Source organism: Sinocyclocheilus grahami, unplaced genomic scaffold (genome assembly GCF_001515645.1).
Source record: "Sinocyclocheilus grahami isolate Dianchi unplaced genomic scaffold, SAMN03320097.WGS_v1.1 scaffold1001.1, whole genome shotgun sequence".
NCBI lineage: Eukaryota > Metazoa > Chordata > Actinopteri > Cypriniformes > Cyprinidae > Sinocyclocheilus > Sinocyclocheilus grahami.
The window spans coordinates 136,642-154,014 of NW_015506180.1; the positions used below are offsets into that span (position 1 = coordinate 136,642).

At 35.4% G+C, this 17,373-nt stretch overlaps 2 protein-coding genes across 4 annotated transcripts in view; both read right to left on the reverse strand.

Moving 5' to 3' along the window:
* nono (non-POU domain containing, octamer-binding) overlaps positions 1-1,232 on the reverse strand; it is a 15,544-nt gene extending 14,312 nt beyond the window's left edge. For 2 of the 3 annotated variants that reach the window (XM_016250659.1, XM_016250658.1), the window contains exons 1-2: positions 1,058-1,232; positions 186-333 (exon numbers count right to left, since the gene is read on the reverse strand). In XM_016250659.1, coding sequence (XP_016106145.1) covers positions 186-333 — 148 coding nt within the window. In that variant the 5' untranslated portion in view covers positions 1,058-1,232. The remainder of the gene's footprint in view (positions 1-185; positions 334-1,057) is intronic. The other variant, XM_016250660.1, reaches the window with a different exon arrangement.
* Positions 1,233-2,367: 1,135 nt separating this feature from the next.
* Positions 2,368-16,477, reverse strand: LOC107565433 (uncharacterized). Its single transcript, XM_071582340.1, is given in 7 exon segments — positions 2,368-2,416; positions 2,418-2,582; positions 2,950-3,080; positions 4,934-5,009; positions 6,685-6,778; positions 6,860-7,048; positions 16,387-16,477. Coding segments are annotated over 7 exon segments (795 nt in total).
* Positions 16,478-17,373: the final 896 nt, after the last annotated feature.

A 17,373-nucleotide genomic window follows, 5' to 3' on the forward strand; every position in this document is an offset into this window, starting at 1 on the left:
TTCACTCACACACCCCCCCCACCCTCTTTTGGGCCAGAGCCCCCCCATTTAAAATGCTCTAGAAACGCCCCTGCTTACAAGCATGTCACGCAGGTTACTTTGACGTTTTAAAAACCAAACGGGGGCCATCCTTGATAATGTAAATGTAAATTGTAAATGCTCTTCAGCCCACAACTGTTGCTTACTTGGGCTACTCTGCTCTCCAGCATCAGTGTGTTGTCCATTGCTGTCGGCTCTTGAAGGCTTCCTCTGCTGGTCCTGTTGGGGGTTGGGCTGCTGTCGGGGTGGGCCGTGATTCTGCTGCTCTGAACGGGGTCCTCTGTTTCCTTGCATCTATTAAGGCACATGAACCATCGATACAAACTCGATTTCATAGGTTTTTAAACCCCGAGAATAAGGCTCATTCAAAAGTGTAAACAGCCATGATGGACGTTGTTCTGGCTGCTCTAAGAGGATTCAATAACATTACAGCATCATTTAATTGCACATTCACTGGAATGCTTAATGACAATCTACACTGGCCATCCAAAATGAACACACATGAAGAAGAGACACTGAAGATCAACACATTGTGAATCTGATTACATTACATAATAAAATAGGATAACAGAGATTTAAATAGGAGTATATTTATCATTGGGCATGTTATTTGAATGATACTTTAATGAAGTAATAAGAAGCATATTTAACGTCCAATGCCTTAAAATAATTCATTAAGAGCGTGGTTTCTTTATTAGTGGGAGAAATTGGGTGTCATTGTTTTCAATGATTGTTTGATTCTCCGTTATGAACGCTAACGTACGTTTTGTTCACTGTTCAGATTTAAGCTTGAATTACTATCATTCGTGAGTGTAGCTTAGTGCATGCATTTTTACATTATTCATTGTCTGATTTCTTCATTAATAAGCTAGTATGGGTTTGCAAAGCCGAGCCGAGCCACTCAACACGGCAAATCGCCCGGCCTCGTCTCCAGCTCACATGCACAAACATATTCATCCATAAATAAAAGCATGCATTATATGCATACAATATAAAAGAAATACAAACGTCTAAATACCTTTTATAAGAGAGTATAATCCGCTCCAGTAACACACGCAGCTTGATCACAAAGAGGAGAGGGGCTGAACGCCGTACACCTGAACGTGCTGCCTGATCTAACTGCTCAATGGCTGGCGCTGGGTCTTCCGGCGAACGCTCTGACGCTTTCGATTGGTCAATTCCGCGTCAATAAAATGACGTTAACGTGTTCAAAGTGTTTCATTGGATGCCGTCGTTTTTAAACCCAGTTACTTAGGCCAAATTGGTTGCTTTACGAAGGAAATTACGAAAAAAACAAGTTAGTGAGCGGCGTGGATTGACAAACGCTAAAAAAAACAACAAAAAAAAAACAGATTGGGCACTGCTGGCGCCGTCCAGTGTTGAACAAAGGAAGCGCAATTATTATCATGCTCAGGCACCTAAACTTTATTAACTATAATTGTATTATTTACACAATGACAAGAACTTTATAAGTATGGAAATAAGTAACTGAAGTGAGGGATTGGGGATTGTTATTTTATATGTCATTTTATTTAACTTTATATATCATCATATACATTTCTGAAATTGTATTTAATAGGATAGAAAGTGAGATAAACCAACTGATACCATAAAACATCACAGAACGAGTAGTGAACTCATGCTAACATAGTTGTGACATTGTGATAAAAGAAAACGACCTACTATGATTTCCATCTCTATCAACTAACATCTAATATATTAATATATATACAACGGGGCATAAAAATGTACCGTATAAGAGAAATAACCCATATAATAAATGTTTCTGATTAAGTTCCACCTGTTTCTAAAACCAAAGGGTGCAATATGGTCACCAAAAAAAAACTTTACTAAACTCCATTCAAAGATGACAGATTGGAAAGATTTTATATACGACACAGAGTGTAGCCAAATAGATAAGCATGTTCAGCATGTATTAAAAATAAACCTAGAAAAATAAACTACTGTCACAAAACAAATAATTGTAACAATGCCCACATCCGATCACAGATCCGTTCTCATTCCTCGAAGGCACGTGAGTGTACAACTGCGACAAGAAAAAACAAGTCATGTCTGCTTCTGCACTGGATCCAAATTTTTTAAATAAACCATTATTATAAGTTCTGTTTACCAAAACAGCTTACAGAAAACATGACCAATGAGAACCAAATACAGCAATGCTATTACCACAGGTCTACTCAGCTAAACAAGTCAGATAAACCATCAATCATTTAATTGGATTTGTCCATTTATTTACATGCAATAAGGTCAGCTTTATTCTGGAGTATGTGATAAATCAAACGAGGCCAATTTGGAAGTCTGTTAATCCTATTTGAGTTTAACTCTCTTTGTTCCTTCCTTATAGTCCTCCAGGGTGAGTCTGCCTGACCACGGGGGAAACACTGGGGTTGTCATAAGCACAACCGGACCGGACCACTTTTGTGATGAGATTATGACTCCTGCACCGACCTTTGACTCCTGCACATTTGGCCCAGCGACTGATCTGGCGTGCATCGTCCTCTGTTCGCCTGCCCTGGTAAAACCTGCTGGGAAGACAGAACATGAGTGTGTGAAAGACTCCAGTCTTCAGTCATCAGTGTCACATGATTCTCCAGAAATAATTCTAATATGTTGATTTGGTGCACAATACACATTTCTTATTATCAATGTTGAAAACAATTGTACTGCTTTTTGTGGAAACTGTGATACATTTTTTTTCCAGGATTTTTTGATTAATAGAAAGTTCAAAAGAACATTTATTTGAAATTGAACTTTCCTGCAACAATGTAATTTTGTGCCACTTTCCTGCCACTTTTGATCAATTGAATGCATCCTTGCTGAATAAAAGAATGACATTTTTAAACCTAAACTTTTGAACAGTAGTGAAAGGTGTGTTGCACCAGCTCTTGCCTGAAGTACCACTGGAACCAGCCATATGGATCCTGGGGCACAATCCACCCACTGCTTTCCCACATCTCTTGACTGCCTCCACATTTGACCTTATAGGTGTTTACATTTTCCCTGTACGTGGATGAAGCCACCTGAAATAAACCCAAATAATTTAAAAAACAAAACAATAAAACAGTATAAAACTGCTAAGAAATCAATTATTTCTCAAATACATGCAAACAGCAGCAGCTCCATGTTGGAACTGAATGTCACGTTTCTGTCAGCTGTGAATGATTGCTGGCTTGTGGCAACTACAGCATGTGGCAATCTAGCTGTTATCAGCTATTCGTGGCCTAATGGTTAGAGAGTCGGACTCATAACCCAAAGGTTGTGGGTTCGAGTCTCATACCGGCAGGGATTGTAGGTGGGGGGAGTGAATGTACAGCGCTCTCTCCCACCTTCAATACCACGACTGAGGTGCCCTTGAGCAAGGCACCGAACCCCCACTCCATGTTGGAACTGAATGTCACATTTCTGTCAGCTGTGAATGATTGCTGGCTTGTGGCAACTACAGCATGTGGCAATCTAGCTGTTATCAACTATTCATTCATTTTTATCAAGTGCAAGCGAGGTCTTGTAGATGCATACAATTTCATAGTTTTCCCTTTCGTGTCAGAGTCTTATCACATGCTCATAGCCCCGAGCATCAAACTAAAGGGATAAAACCACTCAAATGACCAGTTAATCTGCTGACATAAAATACTCCATAAAACAACATGACATGACAGTAGATCAGTAAACATTATGTTAACGATCATTATAAAAAGAAGTACTAATACACATCAGTTCTTGAATTGAGGTCTCCACTGTAATCTACTAATCAAAACTGAGCAAATCGATGAGTCAACAGAATAAATCATACACACAAAGGGAGTACATTCAGCTCAGCTACAGACACTCATCATGTTCATTTTTATCAAGTGCAAGCGAGGTCTTGTAGATGCATACAATTTCATGGTTTTCCCTTTCGTGTCAGAGTCTCATCACATGCTCATAGCCCCGAGCATCAAACTAAAGGGATAAAACCACTCAAATGACCAGTTAATCTGCTGACATAAAATACTCCATAAAACAACATGACATGACAGTAGATCAGTAAACATTATGTTAACGATCATTATAAAAAGAAGTACTAATACACATCAGTTCTTGAATTGAGGTCTCCACTGTAATCTACTAATCAAAACTGAGCAAATCGATGAGTCAACAGAATAAATCATACACACAAAGGGAGTACATTCAGCTCAGCTACAGACACTCATCATGAAAATGTTTATCGTAACGTTGACAAAAGCGGTTACTATTAAAATGTAATTATAATTATTAACACCTGTTTAGAGATGTTTATTCCATCCAACCAGTCGTTGAGAAGCTCCTGCCAAACATCTTTGTAATGTTGCTCTGTTTTTTTTTTTTTTTACTTTTGTGAATATTTTAAGATTTACAATTGAGTGCATAACAATTGTTAGACATTTTAGCGCATCTCTGACTGCCAAAAGACATGTGGAGAGGTAGAAATGTAAAAAAATTAAAGTAAATCTGAATCAAGTCACAAGTATTTGGGAAGACTTTTTAAGTGCAAAGTACAATAAACAACTGAAACTATTTCTGCTTGTTCTGACCTATAAAAATACTATTTTCTTTTGACTTGTTCAACTGAAAACAGATTTCTTCAAATTGGTCAAAACAACATGACATGACAGTAGATCAGTAAACATTATGTTAACGATCATTATAAAAAGAAGTACTAATACACATCAGTTCTTGAATTGAGGTCTCCACTGTAATCTACTAATCAAAACTGAGCAAATCGATGAGTCAACAGAATAAATCATACACACAAAGGGAGTACATTCAGCTCAGCTACAGACACTCATCATGAAAATGTTTATCTTAACGTTGACAAAAGCGGTTACTATTAAAATGTAATTATAATTATTAACACCTGTTTAGAGATGTTTATTCCATCCAACCAGTCGTTGAGAAGCTCCTGCCAAACATCTTTGTAATGTTGCTCTGTTTTTTTTTTTTTTACTTTTGTGAATATTTTAAGATTTACAATTGAGTGCATAACAATTGTTAGACATTTTAGCGCATCTCTGACTGCCAAAAGACATGTGGAGAGGTAGAAATGTAAAAAAATTAAAGTAAATCTGAATCAAGTCACAAGTATTTGGGAAGACTTTTTAAGTGCAAAGTACAATAAACAACTGAAACTATTTCTGCTTGTTCTGACCTATAAAAATACTATTTTCTTTTGACTTGTTCAACTGAAAACAGATTTCTTCAAATTGGTCAAAATGTATAACAGTTATAAATTATAAATTTCCATAAGTATTCACCACCAGGCTAATTTAAATGTAGTATATGCAACTTTGGAAGCAAATATACAGCCTTTCAAGTCTCTATCAGCTTTGCACATCTTGACACTAGACTTTTTCCCAACTCGTCTTAGCAAAACTGCTCAAGCTCAGTCAGGTTGCAGAAAAAGAATTAGCGATCAGCTGTTTTATAAAGAATAGTTTAAAATAGCATCAAAATAGAAAATTACATCATTTGCTCATTGGGTGTTCTTCCGCAGTGAATGGGTGCCGTCAGAATGAAAGTCCAAACAGCTGGTTAAAAACATCACAAGTAATCCACACAACTTCATTCCATCAATTAACATCTTGTAAAAGTGAAAAAAGACAAATATACTTGTTTGTAAGAAACAATCCATCATTAAGGCTTATTTTAACTTCAAACGATCATCCATAATCCATAATAATGCTTCCTTCGGTGAAAACGTCCATCCCCTGTTGTCCTCTCACATCAAAATCCACCAACATTTGACACTTGTAAACTGCTTGATCTGGGCATATTTGATCTGGGCATCTGATTTAGACGAGATTACTTTTTCACTGAAGAAAGCAATAATGGAGGAGAAGTATTTTAGCTGGAAGCACTGGTCTGAAGTTAAATATTGGAGTCTTGTGAGGTTTTCATCAGCTGTTTGGACTCTCATTTTGATGGCTTACACCAAACATGGTGTTTAGTCTGATTGCCAAAAATCTCAATTTTGGTCTCAACAGACCACAGTCTCACACATGCCTTCTGGTAAATTGTAGATGTCATTCTGACACAAAAGTGACTGGTGAAGCTCCCAGACAGCATTTGTTTGTTGCAACTAATCTCAGTCATTAAAGCGTGTAACATATTCAGAGTTGTTTCCTCTCAACAGTTCTGTCACAATACTGACTCACCATATAATAGATCTTAAACTATTTATGTGACTTTAAAAACCAATTGACCGTAACAGTGATTATTGAAGTTCAATAGTGAAGGAGGTAAATATCTATAAAATCAAAGATTTAGGATTTTTTATTCATAGTTTAAAGATTACTTAGATAAAGTTCAATCTAATAAATTGGCAAAAAATGCTGTAAAAAGAGAAAGAAAGAAAGAAGTAGAAGGGATCATTACGTTTATAGACACCCATGTTTTGAAATTCAATTAAACATTTTCTTTTTAATCATTATTTAACAAAGCATTTAAAGTGTCTGTTGTGCAATAATTGAAGCTGACAACTTCTGACCACAGTGAGACATACTTGTGATACTTCTATTGGAGCTTCTGTCATGAAAACAAATTCCTCGAATGTGTAAACATACCTGGCAATAAAACCTCATTCTGATTCTGATTCTGATTCTGATTCTGATACTGGAGTAGATGGGCCTGAAATAGGTACCCCCAAAACTGCCTGCCTGTAAAACCTCTTTAGGAGTCATGTTAGGTGTGAACTCCAAATAATCTGCAACAACAGAAAAATTATTAAATCAATAAATTAGTTATTAAATTACAAACCTATAGCACAAAACATTCTTAACTCCACCTTTAAACACAAGTTGTCCTTTCTCATACCTCTTTATTTCAGAGGTATTTTTGCCACCATCTGAGTTGTTTCTCTTATCATCCTCAGACCAGCCTGTTGAGTGGGCAGATTGATTTTTTTTCCCTTTGTCCTTGTCTTTGCTGGAAAGCTTCACTTTAGATTTTGCAGAGTTAGCTTTATCACTGAGAGCTGTGGGTCAGAGAAAAACACATTACAAAACACAATCTCTAAATAATGTTGCTAACCTATAAACCCTTAATCTCTGAAACGTAAATATAAAATATGTAAAATTATGAGAAAGAAAAGTGCAAACTGTCTTTCTGTCAAGAACATACATTAATATATACAGTAACATATATAAATATTGTCTATTTTCTTTATGCAAATGTGGATGAGAAAATAATATGTTTGATAAGAAAATAACGCAGTGTAAAATAATAATATTAATAATAATAATATGCATGAGATCAAATAATGTACAAAGTAACACTGTCCAACATTTAAGTGGTTAAAGTTTCAAAAAGCAAGGCAGTGTTACTTTTGACTCCATTGAGCTCAGATGTTCACACGTCCTAAAACTGAGGCTGCATCCTAAATCGCATATTCTCTTGAGTAGGTATTTTTTTGAATAAGTAATTACCTCACAGCCGCAAAAAGAGTATGTTCTGTTATTCTACTACTATGAACATTTGTTTCCTGTGTGTAAGGAGGCCTACAGAGTAATCAAGTTATTCTACTATTATGATCATATGTTTCCTGTGTGTATGAAGAACTGCAGGAGAGTAAAATGTGTACATCGTATGGGGGTAGAAGGACTGTGTATAAAATGTGTTAAACACGCCTTGAGGAAAAACTAAAGAGTGTGCCGACACAGACTAGACAGATTCTCTGCAGAGTTCTCAGCTTCCTTTTCTCTGATAAAAAATCTTCTGGCATCAAAACCTCAAGACTTCGAGAGCGATTTCTCACAGAAGCGGCAGAAGCAACCACACTATACAGTATAGCATGAATGTGTGTAGTATGAATTATAGAAAAATGCCCGCCTGTTATGATTGGCTGACTACCCTGTCAATGCAATAATGCATGCCTCTCATGCATGCTATCAGTGGGAAAATCTAATCGGTTTCAATGGACGAACTAATTACAAAGTGAACAAATCAAAAAGTCAGAACACTTTCGACCACATCCAAATTAAACTTACTTGAGATGACTTGAAATGCCCGCGGCCCTTCAGAGGACAAGCCGACTGAACAATATTTGACTTAAATGAAGATATGTGAGTGTGCATTTGGTATTTTGCGAGCACACAGATAAGTAAAATTACAGCTGCACCTGCGACCATTATGACAACTGAGGTGTTTACAGAAGTTACTGTTTCTAATGGCCTCAAAAAAAAGTCAGTGGCCTACTAATTATAAAAGTTAAACAACATTTAGCAGTAACACAAAAAACTACAATAAACATTATTTTTATTTTAGTTAATGAAATGAATTTTTTTTTTAAATGGCATGATGTAATGCGATTTTGATTTTGTTTTAAAGGGGTTCTATTATGCTCTTTTACAAAGTCTTGATTTTGTTTTGGGGGTGTAACAAGCTGTTGGAGCCCCCAAAGGCAAGACAATGTATTGCAATATATGTAAATGCCAAATATGTCTTTAGAACATCTAGTTTTGTACAATGTACAAAACACAAAATTTAACAGAAATACATTAGCCTACATACATTTAAAGAAAAGCTGGAATGAGTGGCTATCAACCAACTGAGATTTGATCAAACTTACCTAAAACTTTCTAACCTTAAGCCTTCAGAAACAAAGTGAAGAGACCAGAAAGGGCCAACATCAGAAATACTGCCAAGTTGCCTTGTGTGAGAGGCATCCAAAAATTGTTTTATTGAAGTCTCTTGGAGTGAATACACAAATGTCGGCTTAAACAAAGCAAGACAGACGGATAGATAGATAAAATAATATAAAATAATGCAATTAAAATAAAATGTTAAAATATTACCTTAAAATCTCTGCAAAATTAAACTTTAATGCACGCGGACAAAGGCGCAGCGCTGACGTACTGTAGCCATGTCTGAAGGAATTTGTAACAGATTTACACACTATGCAATACACGTAAAGAGACATCTTTGTACTTTATTACTTTTACTTTACTTTTAGTCATTTAGCAGACGCTTTTATCCAAAGCGACTTACAAATAAGAAAAAGTAATTAAAACTAAAACTCTATAAATACTATATATATATACACACATTTAATAAAATAAAATAAATTAAATTAAAATGACAAATGCATACAACAACATTTCAAAACTAAAACATTTAAATGAAAAAAATTTTTTATAAAAAAAATAAAGCTAAAAACAATTCAAAAATATTAAAAGAACCAAAAGGTATGAGTATAATAATGATTCTAACATAACACTGAGCCAAACACCAAAAAAACAACTACATATGTGTATGTACAGCCACACACATATACATATACATATACATGTACATATATATATAAATACATTAAATATATATATATTATTTCATTTCCATTTTGTATGTTGAAGTACTGAAATAACTCAAAATAAATAAAGGTCACTGTGATCCGAGGTGACAATCCAGATAACTGTGGGGCTGACAATGCACCGACTACCAAACATGCATTTGAATTTAATGGAAGCTACTGGGAAATTCGAAGGGATTCTTCTGTGACAGCTATCGTGCGATGGAAGTTATATGAAAACGGCTTTTAAACATTGCAGTAGATGTTTAAGTGCTCAGTGACATTTTATAAGTGGAATGGATTGGTTATATTTTCGGGAAGGTGAATAGCTCTTCGTGCCAACTTTGCATTTTTCCTTGAAGAGTGAATGTGACAATGCACCGACTACCAAACATGCATTTGAATTTAATGGAAGCTACTGGGAAATTCGAAGGGATTCTTCTGTGACAGCTATCGTGCGATGGAAGTTATATGAAAACGGCTTTTAAACATTGCAGTAGATTTTTAAGTGCTCAGTGACATGTGGAATGGATTGGTTATATTTTCGGGAAGGTGAATAGCTCTTCGTGCCAACTTTGCATTTTTCCTTGAAGAGTGAATCAAAGGAGAAACGTTAATGTAGCGTTACGCTGGTTCCTAAGAATGGCGTTAATGAAGGCGAACTTAAGCTGTCTGGATAGTTTATCACGGGGAAACAACTGCCTCCCTGCCAGGAGCACGTCTCCCGGGGTAGCGGCCACCCTTTTGAAGAGTACAGTGTGCTGTTTACACGTGTTTAAAATGCTCTGGGAGATGAGAATTTCTCATGATTTGAAAACAGTGGTTAATTGTCCATGTTGGGGTCCACAGAAAGGGAATTATGAGAAACACATCAATCGTAATGAAAAAATGCTTCAGTGTGGGCAGTGTTGTTCTCTTTGCATGTTCCTGTCATCAGACCGTTCCGACTGAAATGTCGCTGCCTCAGATCATGCAGTGTTTTCCCAGATTGCCCTGAGCCATGAGCTACTTGAGTAGATGTGCAACCCTGTATGTTTGCAAAAAGAATGGAGATCCAGCATTGCTCAGAGACATCAATGTCCTGACAGCGATGGACAAACACCAGACGCTAAGCTTCAAAGACACACACACACACACACTACACGCATGATCAGTGTTCACATATACTGCGCTGATTCCATTGCAATGTTAGGATGTATCAGTGAGGCTGTTATATATTTATTTATTCATTGGTTTATTTAGATAGGAACGGTACAAAAATTATGATTTCAGCCAGAAGAAGCTGAAAAACATGCATTGTACATAGAGAGTATAGCATATGCTAATTTGCATCTCGAATCCCTATAAAGGCTTTTCTTTAAAAAAAATAATACTAGATAAATAGTAATAATAATAACAATAATAATAAATTGATTACCAATTTTAGGGGTACTCTCAACACTGGCAACATATAATTAGAAGGGGGGAAAAATGCATTAAAATTTGTTAAACATGCGTACAGCTCTGATTTATTTTAAACCAGTGCTTAACCATCATTGTAAAATGCTTTATGTCATGTTCTCCTTTTAATTTCAATTGGTAACATTGAGTTGGGAGCTCTTTACAGAAAAAGCTCTTTGTCCTTGTAAAGTTTTACGATGATCAAAATAGGGATCAATATAAGGATAATTTAGAATAGATTCTGGAGAACTCTGTAACATCCTGTGCGTGATGGCGGGATTGCTGTAGAAAAGAGAGGCACGCGATCTGCTTGTGCAGTTTTAGTGCTTGCTTTTTATATTTCTATTTATGGGCTTTAATGCCTTTAAGCACAGGACAAGTGGAGAGAGACAGGAAACCATTGGGGACAGAGACAGTGGGATCAGGACATGACACATGCTGTTTATGTGTTGTGGGCATGTGTCCTGCTCACTGTACGATTTTTGTTTGTTAATGGAAATGTTGTTGTTGGTATATTATATATTATATCCTTGTAATATATATGCTCATGTAATAAATATATAAATATCAAATAGATAATATAATAATAATAATATAAAATATATATATAAAATGTTATGCTTAAATGTCTGTCACGATGGCAAAATGTAAAAATGTTGACTGTATGGGATCAGGAGAAACATTTGAACAGGACAGATCTCTTGTGTTCAAGGACAAAGTGGCACAGACAGATAATAATTGTTGCAACTTTATTATGTATCAATGTGATAATGCATTGGGGGAAAATTCAGTTCATTTTACCATAAAATAATTAATGGTAATGGCAACTGGCAAAAATGACCTAACAGTATTAAAAAAATAAATAATAAAATTTAATTAAAAATATGTAGTTCATTTAACCATAACCTTCACACTTCACAGTATTATATAAATGAATTTTGATCCATAAATAAAAAAAACATGTAATATTGATTTATTTATTATTTTTTAAATGTCATGCATAAATGTCTGTCACAATGATAAAATTGTCAAAATGTTGACTATAGGGCTTAGCTAAAGCATTTAAACTGGACAGATCTCTTGTGTTCAAGGACAAAGTGGCCACACATATAATTTTGTTGCAAATTCATTGTTTTTTATATTATTGTCAAGATATGAACTGAAGTAAGAAGGAAAATAGGCCTTAAATACAGCCTTGCAAAAACTACACTAATATGTTAAGATATATGACTAAGAATTTTGGCACAAGGACACTGAAAGCCACATTCCTCTCTTTTTTTTTTTTTTTTCTCTCAGCTCAGCCTATTTCTACTGCTGTCAAGTTTGGTTATGGGGCTGTGCAGGTTCTGGCAGCCTGAGTTGTGTTTAATCAATACTCGCTTACCCCCTTCTTTTGGCCCATCTTTAGACTAGAGTGCTGATTGATAGCTTTTTAATGTCCCGCATCAGTTGGCGTTCCCGCACGCTGTTCAGGAGATTCTGGCAGAGATCTGCACAAGTCGAGCATCCCAAAAATCATCTAAAACCCAGTGTAAAACCAGCATATTACCGTTATCGTTAAGTACATTACCATTCAAAAGTTTTGTTAAAATTTTTTGGAAAAAGGGTTTCTTATGCTCACCAAGGCTGCATTTGTTTGAACAAAAATACAGTAAAAATAGCAATATTGTGAAATATTATTACAATTTAAAATAACAGTTTTCTATTTCAATATATTTTAAAATGTAATTTATTCCTGTGATAGGAAAGCTGAATTTTCAGCAGCCTTTACTCCAGTCTTCAGTGTCGCATGATCCTTCAGAAATCAGTCTAATATGCTGATTGGTGCTCAAGAAACATTCCCTGTTATTATCAAAGCTGAAATCTGTTTTGCTGCTGAAAATTTTTGTGGAAAGTGTGATGATCTTTTGTCACAGAATTATCGTTTGTAGCCATGTTAAAGTCTTTACTGTCACGTTTGATCAATTTAATGCATCCTTGCTGAATAAAGTAATAATTTCTTTCAGTTACCAAAAAATTACTGACCACAAAGTTTCAAATACACTGCTACTAGTCTGATGGGATGACATTTAAATTTTCACTGTTTGAACATTTTAACTTCTGCATTACAGTGTCTCCATTAGTGGCACCAGCACACTGCAGTTCATCCATTACGCCTCACCTGAAATAGCAGTAGTGTTTGGCATTGGCACACACTCAGGGCTGCTTATGGGCAGATGGCTTTCAGAGGAGAGGCAATGAACTACTCTCAGTGTAGTAATACTCACAGATGGTGAGTGAAGGACGGCATGACAGTATATGAATTCTCTACTCTTGCTAAGGCAAGCATACTATTGCTAATAAGTAAAGTTAGGTATTCGAACAACCCCTAACTTCAGTCAAGGGCAGCCAACTGTACTCCTAAAGGGCTGCAGACTTCAGTTCCAACTGATGGTGTAATGTAATGCTGAACATGATTAGCTGGTTCAGGTATGTCATTTTACTATAAACATGATTTTTACCTCAAGTTGTGCAGCTTGTTGAAGAGAACACCGTGGCAGCTTCATCGCAGCATCATGACAGCCACCACAACTCCTTAGCATCCTGGCAGCAACTTTTGCACTTCTTCAGAAAATGTGAAAAATAGTTTGATATGCATCATAAATTCTGTTAATGGCACCTCAGTCTATGCAACACATACTCAGTCAATGAGAATGTGTGGTCCCATTGCACCATTCCCTCACATAATATGCAGACACAAACACACACAGATCTAGCGTCAGCATTATTGAATGTGTCTCCAGTTCACACTGAGGCATGTTAATGCTCTTATATGGTAATTTCTGTCCTGGATGGGTTTGAATTAGAGTGGAATGCATGTGTGCAGATGGAGCATTACAGTGATTGTGAAAGTCTTTGATGACGATGATAATGTTTTCTTGCTTGAGCTGCAGCCTCAGGTTCAACGGTCTGACCGCTGCACTTAACATCAAACTCTCACTGGACACTCTGCCTGTCGGACAAGTTCAACAGCCAATAGAATATCTCACTATGCCAAAATTGCAATAACTTCTTGGAAATCTAATATGCTTTTAACAATAATAGAACAAAAATGGTGTATGAAGATGTTGTTTAGCTGGAGTGGGTTTGATCTGTCTGTTGGCAGAGCTCCTGAGAGGATGGTTTTATATGACTGGCTGGTGTACAGGAATAGTTCAGCATTAAGTACTTATGGAAATGAAGGGGGAAATACTCCCCTTCTTTCTTTTTCATGCATACGCATAAACAGTCCCACACACACTGCTTCAAAATGTGGATACTTACAAAGGCCTCCAACAACCTCTTAACTGGTTTTTGGGAGCGTTAATAAAAACAGAGACATAAAAAACATTAAAAAAAATTTAGACATAAAAAAAACACACACAAAAAAACCTTTAAATAACATTAAAATTGAATAAAAGTAAAAATGGAAAAAATATATTATTATTAAAATATGAATAAAAACGATAATAATATCTCAATGATACTAAAATAATACTTCTCATTATCAAGAAACTAATTACGTAGTAGTGTTACCCTATGGAAAGTAACATGCTTTTACATTACTCTCTTTATTTCTATCTCTCTACTTTTTTATTGTACTGAAGCATTTCAAAATTTTCATTAATAATAATTTTAAATATCTTTTTTTGTCATCACACTGGGAATGTCAAAGATAAACATGACACACTCATGATCTACAATACTGATCATGCTCACGCAACTCCTACAATTCTTACACAGCTTAAATATTCTTCCCATTTCATATATTTTAAATAAATATAATTTTAAGCAGAATTTTTATTAAAATAATTAGCAATTTATTTAAATGAGAATGCATTTATTTTAAAATATCTGTATGTTTAAAAAAAAAGAAAGAAATCCAGTTATTATAGTGTAAGACACAACTTTAATCGCTACTTAAAAAGAGATCAGATTATGCAATGCACATAACCTGTATTGTGTTAATCTTCACTTGTCCTTCACGTCTTTTTCTCTCGCTCTCTCTTTCTCTCTCAGTGCTTCCACTCAGATGTTTTATTATGCTACTGGGATGTAGAAGGGAATATAGGTCTGTGTGTTTACATACCCCTAGTGCTTGTGTAAGGTGCTGTGGTTATATGTATGTGTGTGTGTGTTCAGAGCAGTGTTGGTGGTGGTATCTCACCGCTGTCTCATGAATTTTATAATCCAATAATTCAACAGGTGATGGATGGCAGATTTTAATGTTCCACACATATAATCCTGGACATCAGTGTGAGAGATAACGATGAGGTTTGCAGAGTTATAATAGACTGTCTGATCTGTGTATTAAAATAAGCCTGTAAATGCATTTTAATATCAGCTAATTGATCAGCTGATCGGCAGAGCCAGACTATCCATTAAATACATTTATGACAGCACAGACAGCGCAGCCAGATCAGCCTCATCCTCACAGCTACTGATAACCTCGGACTGGCTCACAGAGGTACTGGGGGAAAAGAGCAGGTAATTGCATTTTAATTGTCTCCTCTGAAACTCACCTGCTAACTGCAGATTTCCTCTTTTTCCCCACACAGCCAGATTTATAAAAAGTTCAAATCTTTTAGCTTTCTGAATGCTACATCTCTCTCCGAAGAAATCTCTAACTATCAAACCACACTTATATATGTGACCCTGGAGCACAAAACCAGTCTTAAGTCGCTGGGGTATATTTGTAGCAATAGCCAAAAATACATTGTATGGGTCAAAATTATAGATTTGACTTTTATGCCAAAAATCATTAGGATATTAAGTAAAGATCATGTTCTATGAAGATATTTTGTAAATTTATTACCGTAAATATATCAAAACTTAATTTTTGATTAGTAATATGCTTTGCTAAGAACTTCATTTGGACAACTTTAAAGGCGATTTTCTCAATATTTGTTTTTTTTGCACCGTCAGATTCCAGATATTCAAATAGTTGTATCTCAGCCAAATATTGTCCTATCATAACAAACCATACATAAATGGATTATTCAGCTTTCAGATGATGTATAAATCTCAATTCTGAAAAATTGACACTTACGACTGGTTTTGTGGTCCAGGGTCACTTATGTTAGTGTGTGCTTCCTATTGCCTTATTAAAGGAAATATAAGCTATGATATGCAATATCTTATTATACTTTTAAAATTATTTTATTTAAATATGTAATAAAAATATAGTTTTGTTTGGGTTTTTTTGGAGACCATTCATTAAAGGGTATATTGACTTTTACAAGGATATTATCATTTAAAAATATTTTGCATAATTTTAAGAATTATATCAACTTAAGTACATATGTTTTATATAAATAGAGCAATAGGAAGTAAAAGGGCATGTGTGTGTAATTGTGAATGCATGTCTGTGTGGGAAGGGGGTTGTCAATATATTGTAGTATGATTTTTATAAATTCCATTGGTTGTAGACTGTTAGTTTATGGCATATTTTCTCGCTAACTTTTCTCGTACATCAAAACTCTAAATGCAAAGTGTCCTTTGCAGATAACTCTCTCAATATACATCATTTTGAAAACATCGCAAGTAAAATAATCAGATTTCATTACAATGTGAGTTAATGGAGCCATAAGTTGCAACAAAGATGGCAAATCTATTCTGTTCTTCCTCTGCAGTGGAAGAAGACTGCGCTGTATGCATTTCTGAAGCCCAAACATCTAGATGGAACCCAGAACATGCTGACACCTCAAAACAAGCTTTCCTCCAACTAGATTTTAGTTTCTCTGCTGTTTGCAACAGAGTGAAGTTTGAGAATGAATTTGGATATTTTTGACAAGACGCTTGCCTGGAAAAAAAACTTTTATGTGCATCTATCTTCAGGGTAACTCTCCTATCAGATTCATCCTTGTTTACTGTTTGCCAAGGTCTTTTTTTCCAGTTTTGCGCTACAGAAACTCAGAGCTGCTGAGTTTTCTAGCTTAGCATTGTGACTGCTTATAAAATCATCTCATCGCCTATTGTTAGATGACACAATATTGTATACAGCTGGAGGAAAAACATGAAGCTGCATATCCGCTGCATATGTTTCAATGAATTCTTTCTCAGTCTTATCATTTGGCCACACATTAAATGTTAAAGTGTATGGTAGGGAGGTGTTAATTTGATCTTGTGAGCTGGCAAAGCATTTGTCCATTAATCTATTGACATTATTTTGCAGTTCTTTAACATTGGCATATAGTGTTTTCCAAACTCTGTACCCTCTTTATCAACACCAAAATAGAATGTATAGAATGCTTTAATTTGCAATACACTGGATATCATTTAGTATTTTAATTAATTGAGTAAAGAGAACAGCAAAGTTTTAAAGAACAGCATTTATTTGAAATAAAATAGTAAAGACACCTCTACCTTTGTCCGATGTCTTAATTTAGGTTAAATGCACTTATTACACAGCTCTCTGTAATGCTTGATTCTGATTGGTCAATCACACAACATTCATCATTCATATTTCCTTTGTCATTTGGTGAGTGTCCATTCTGCATCAGGCTTTACTTTTTGATAGTGACCGGCTGTCTGTACACTAAAGCCATATTTGT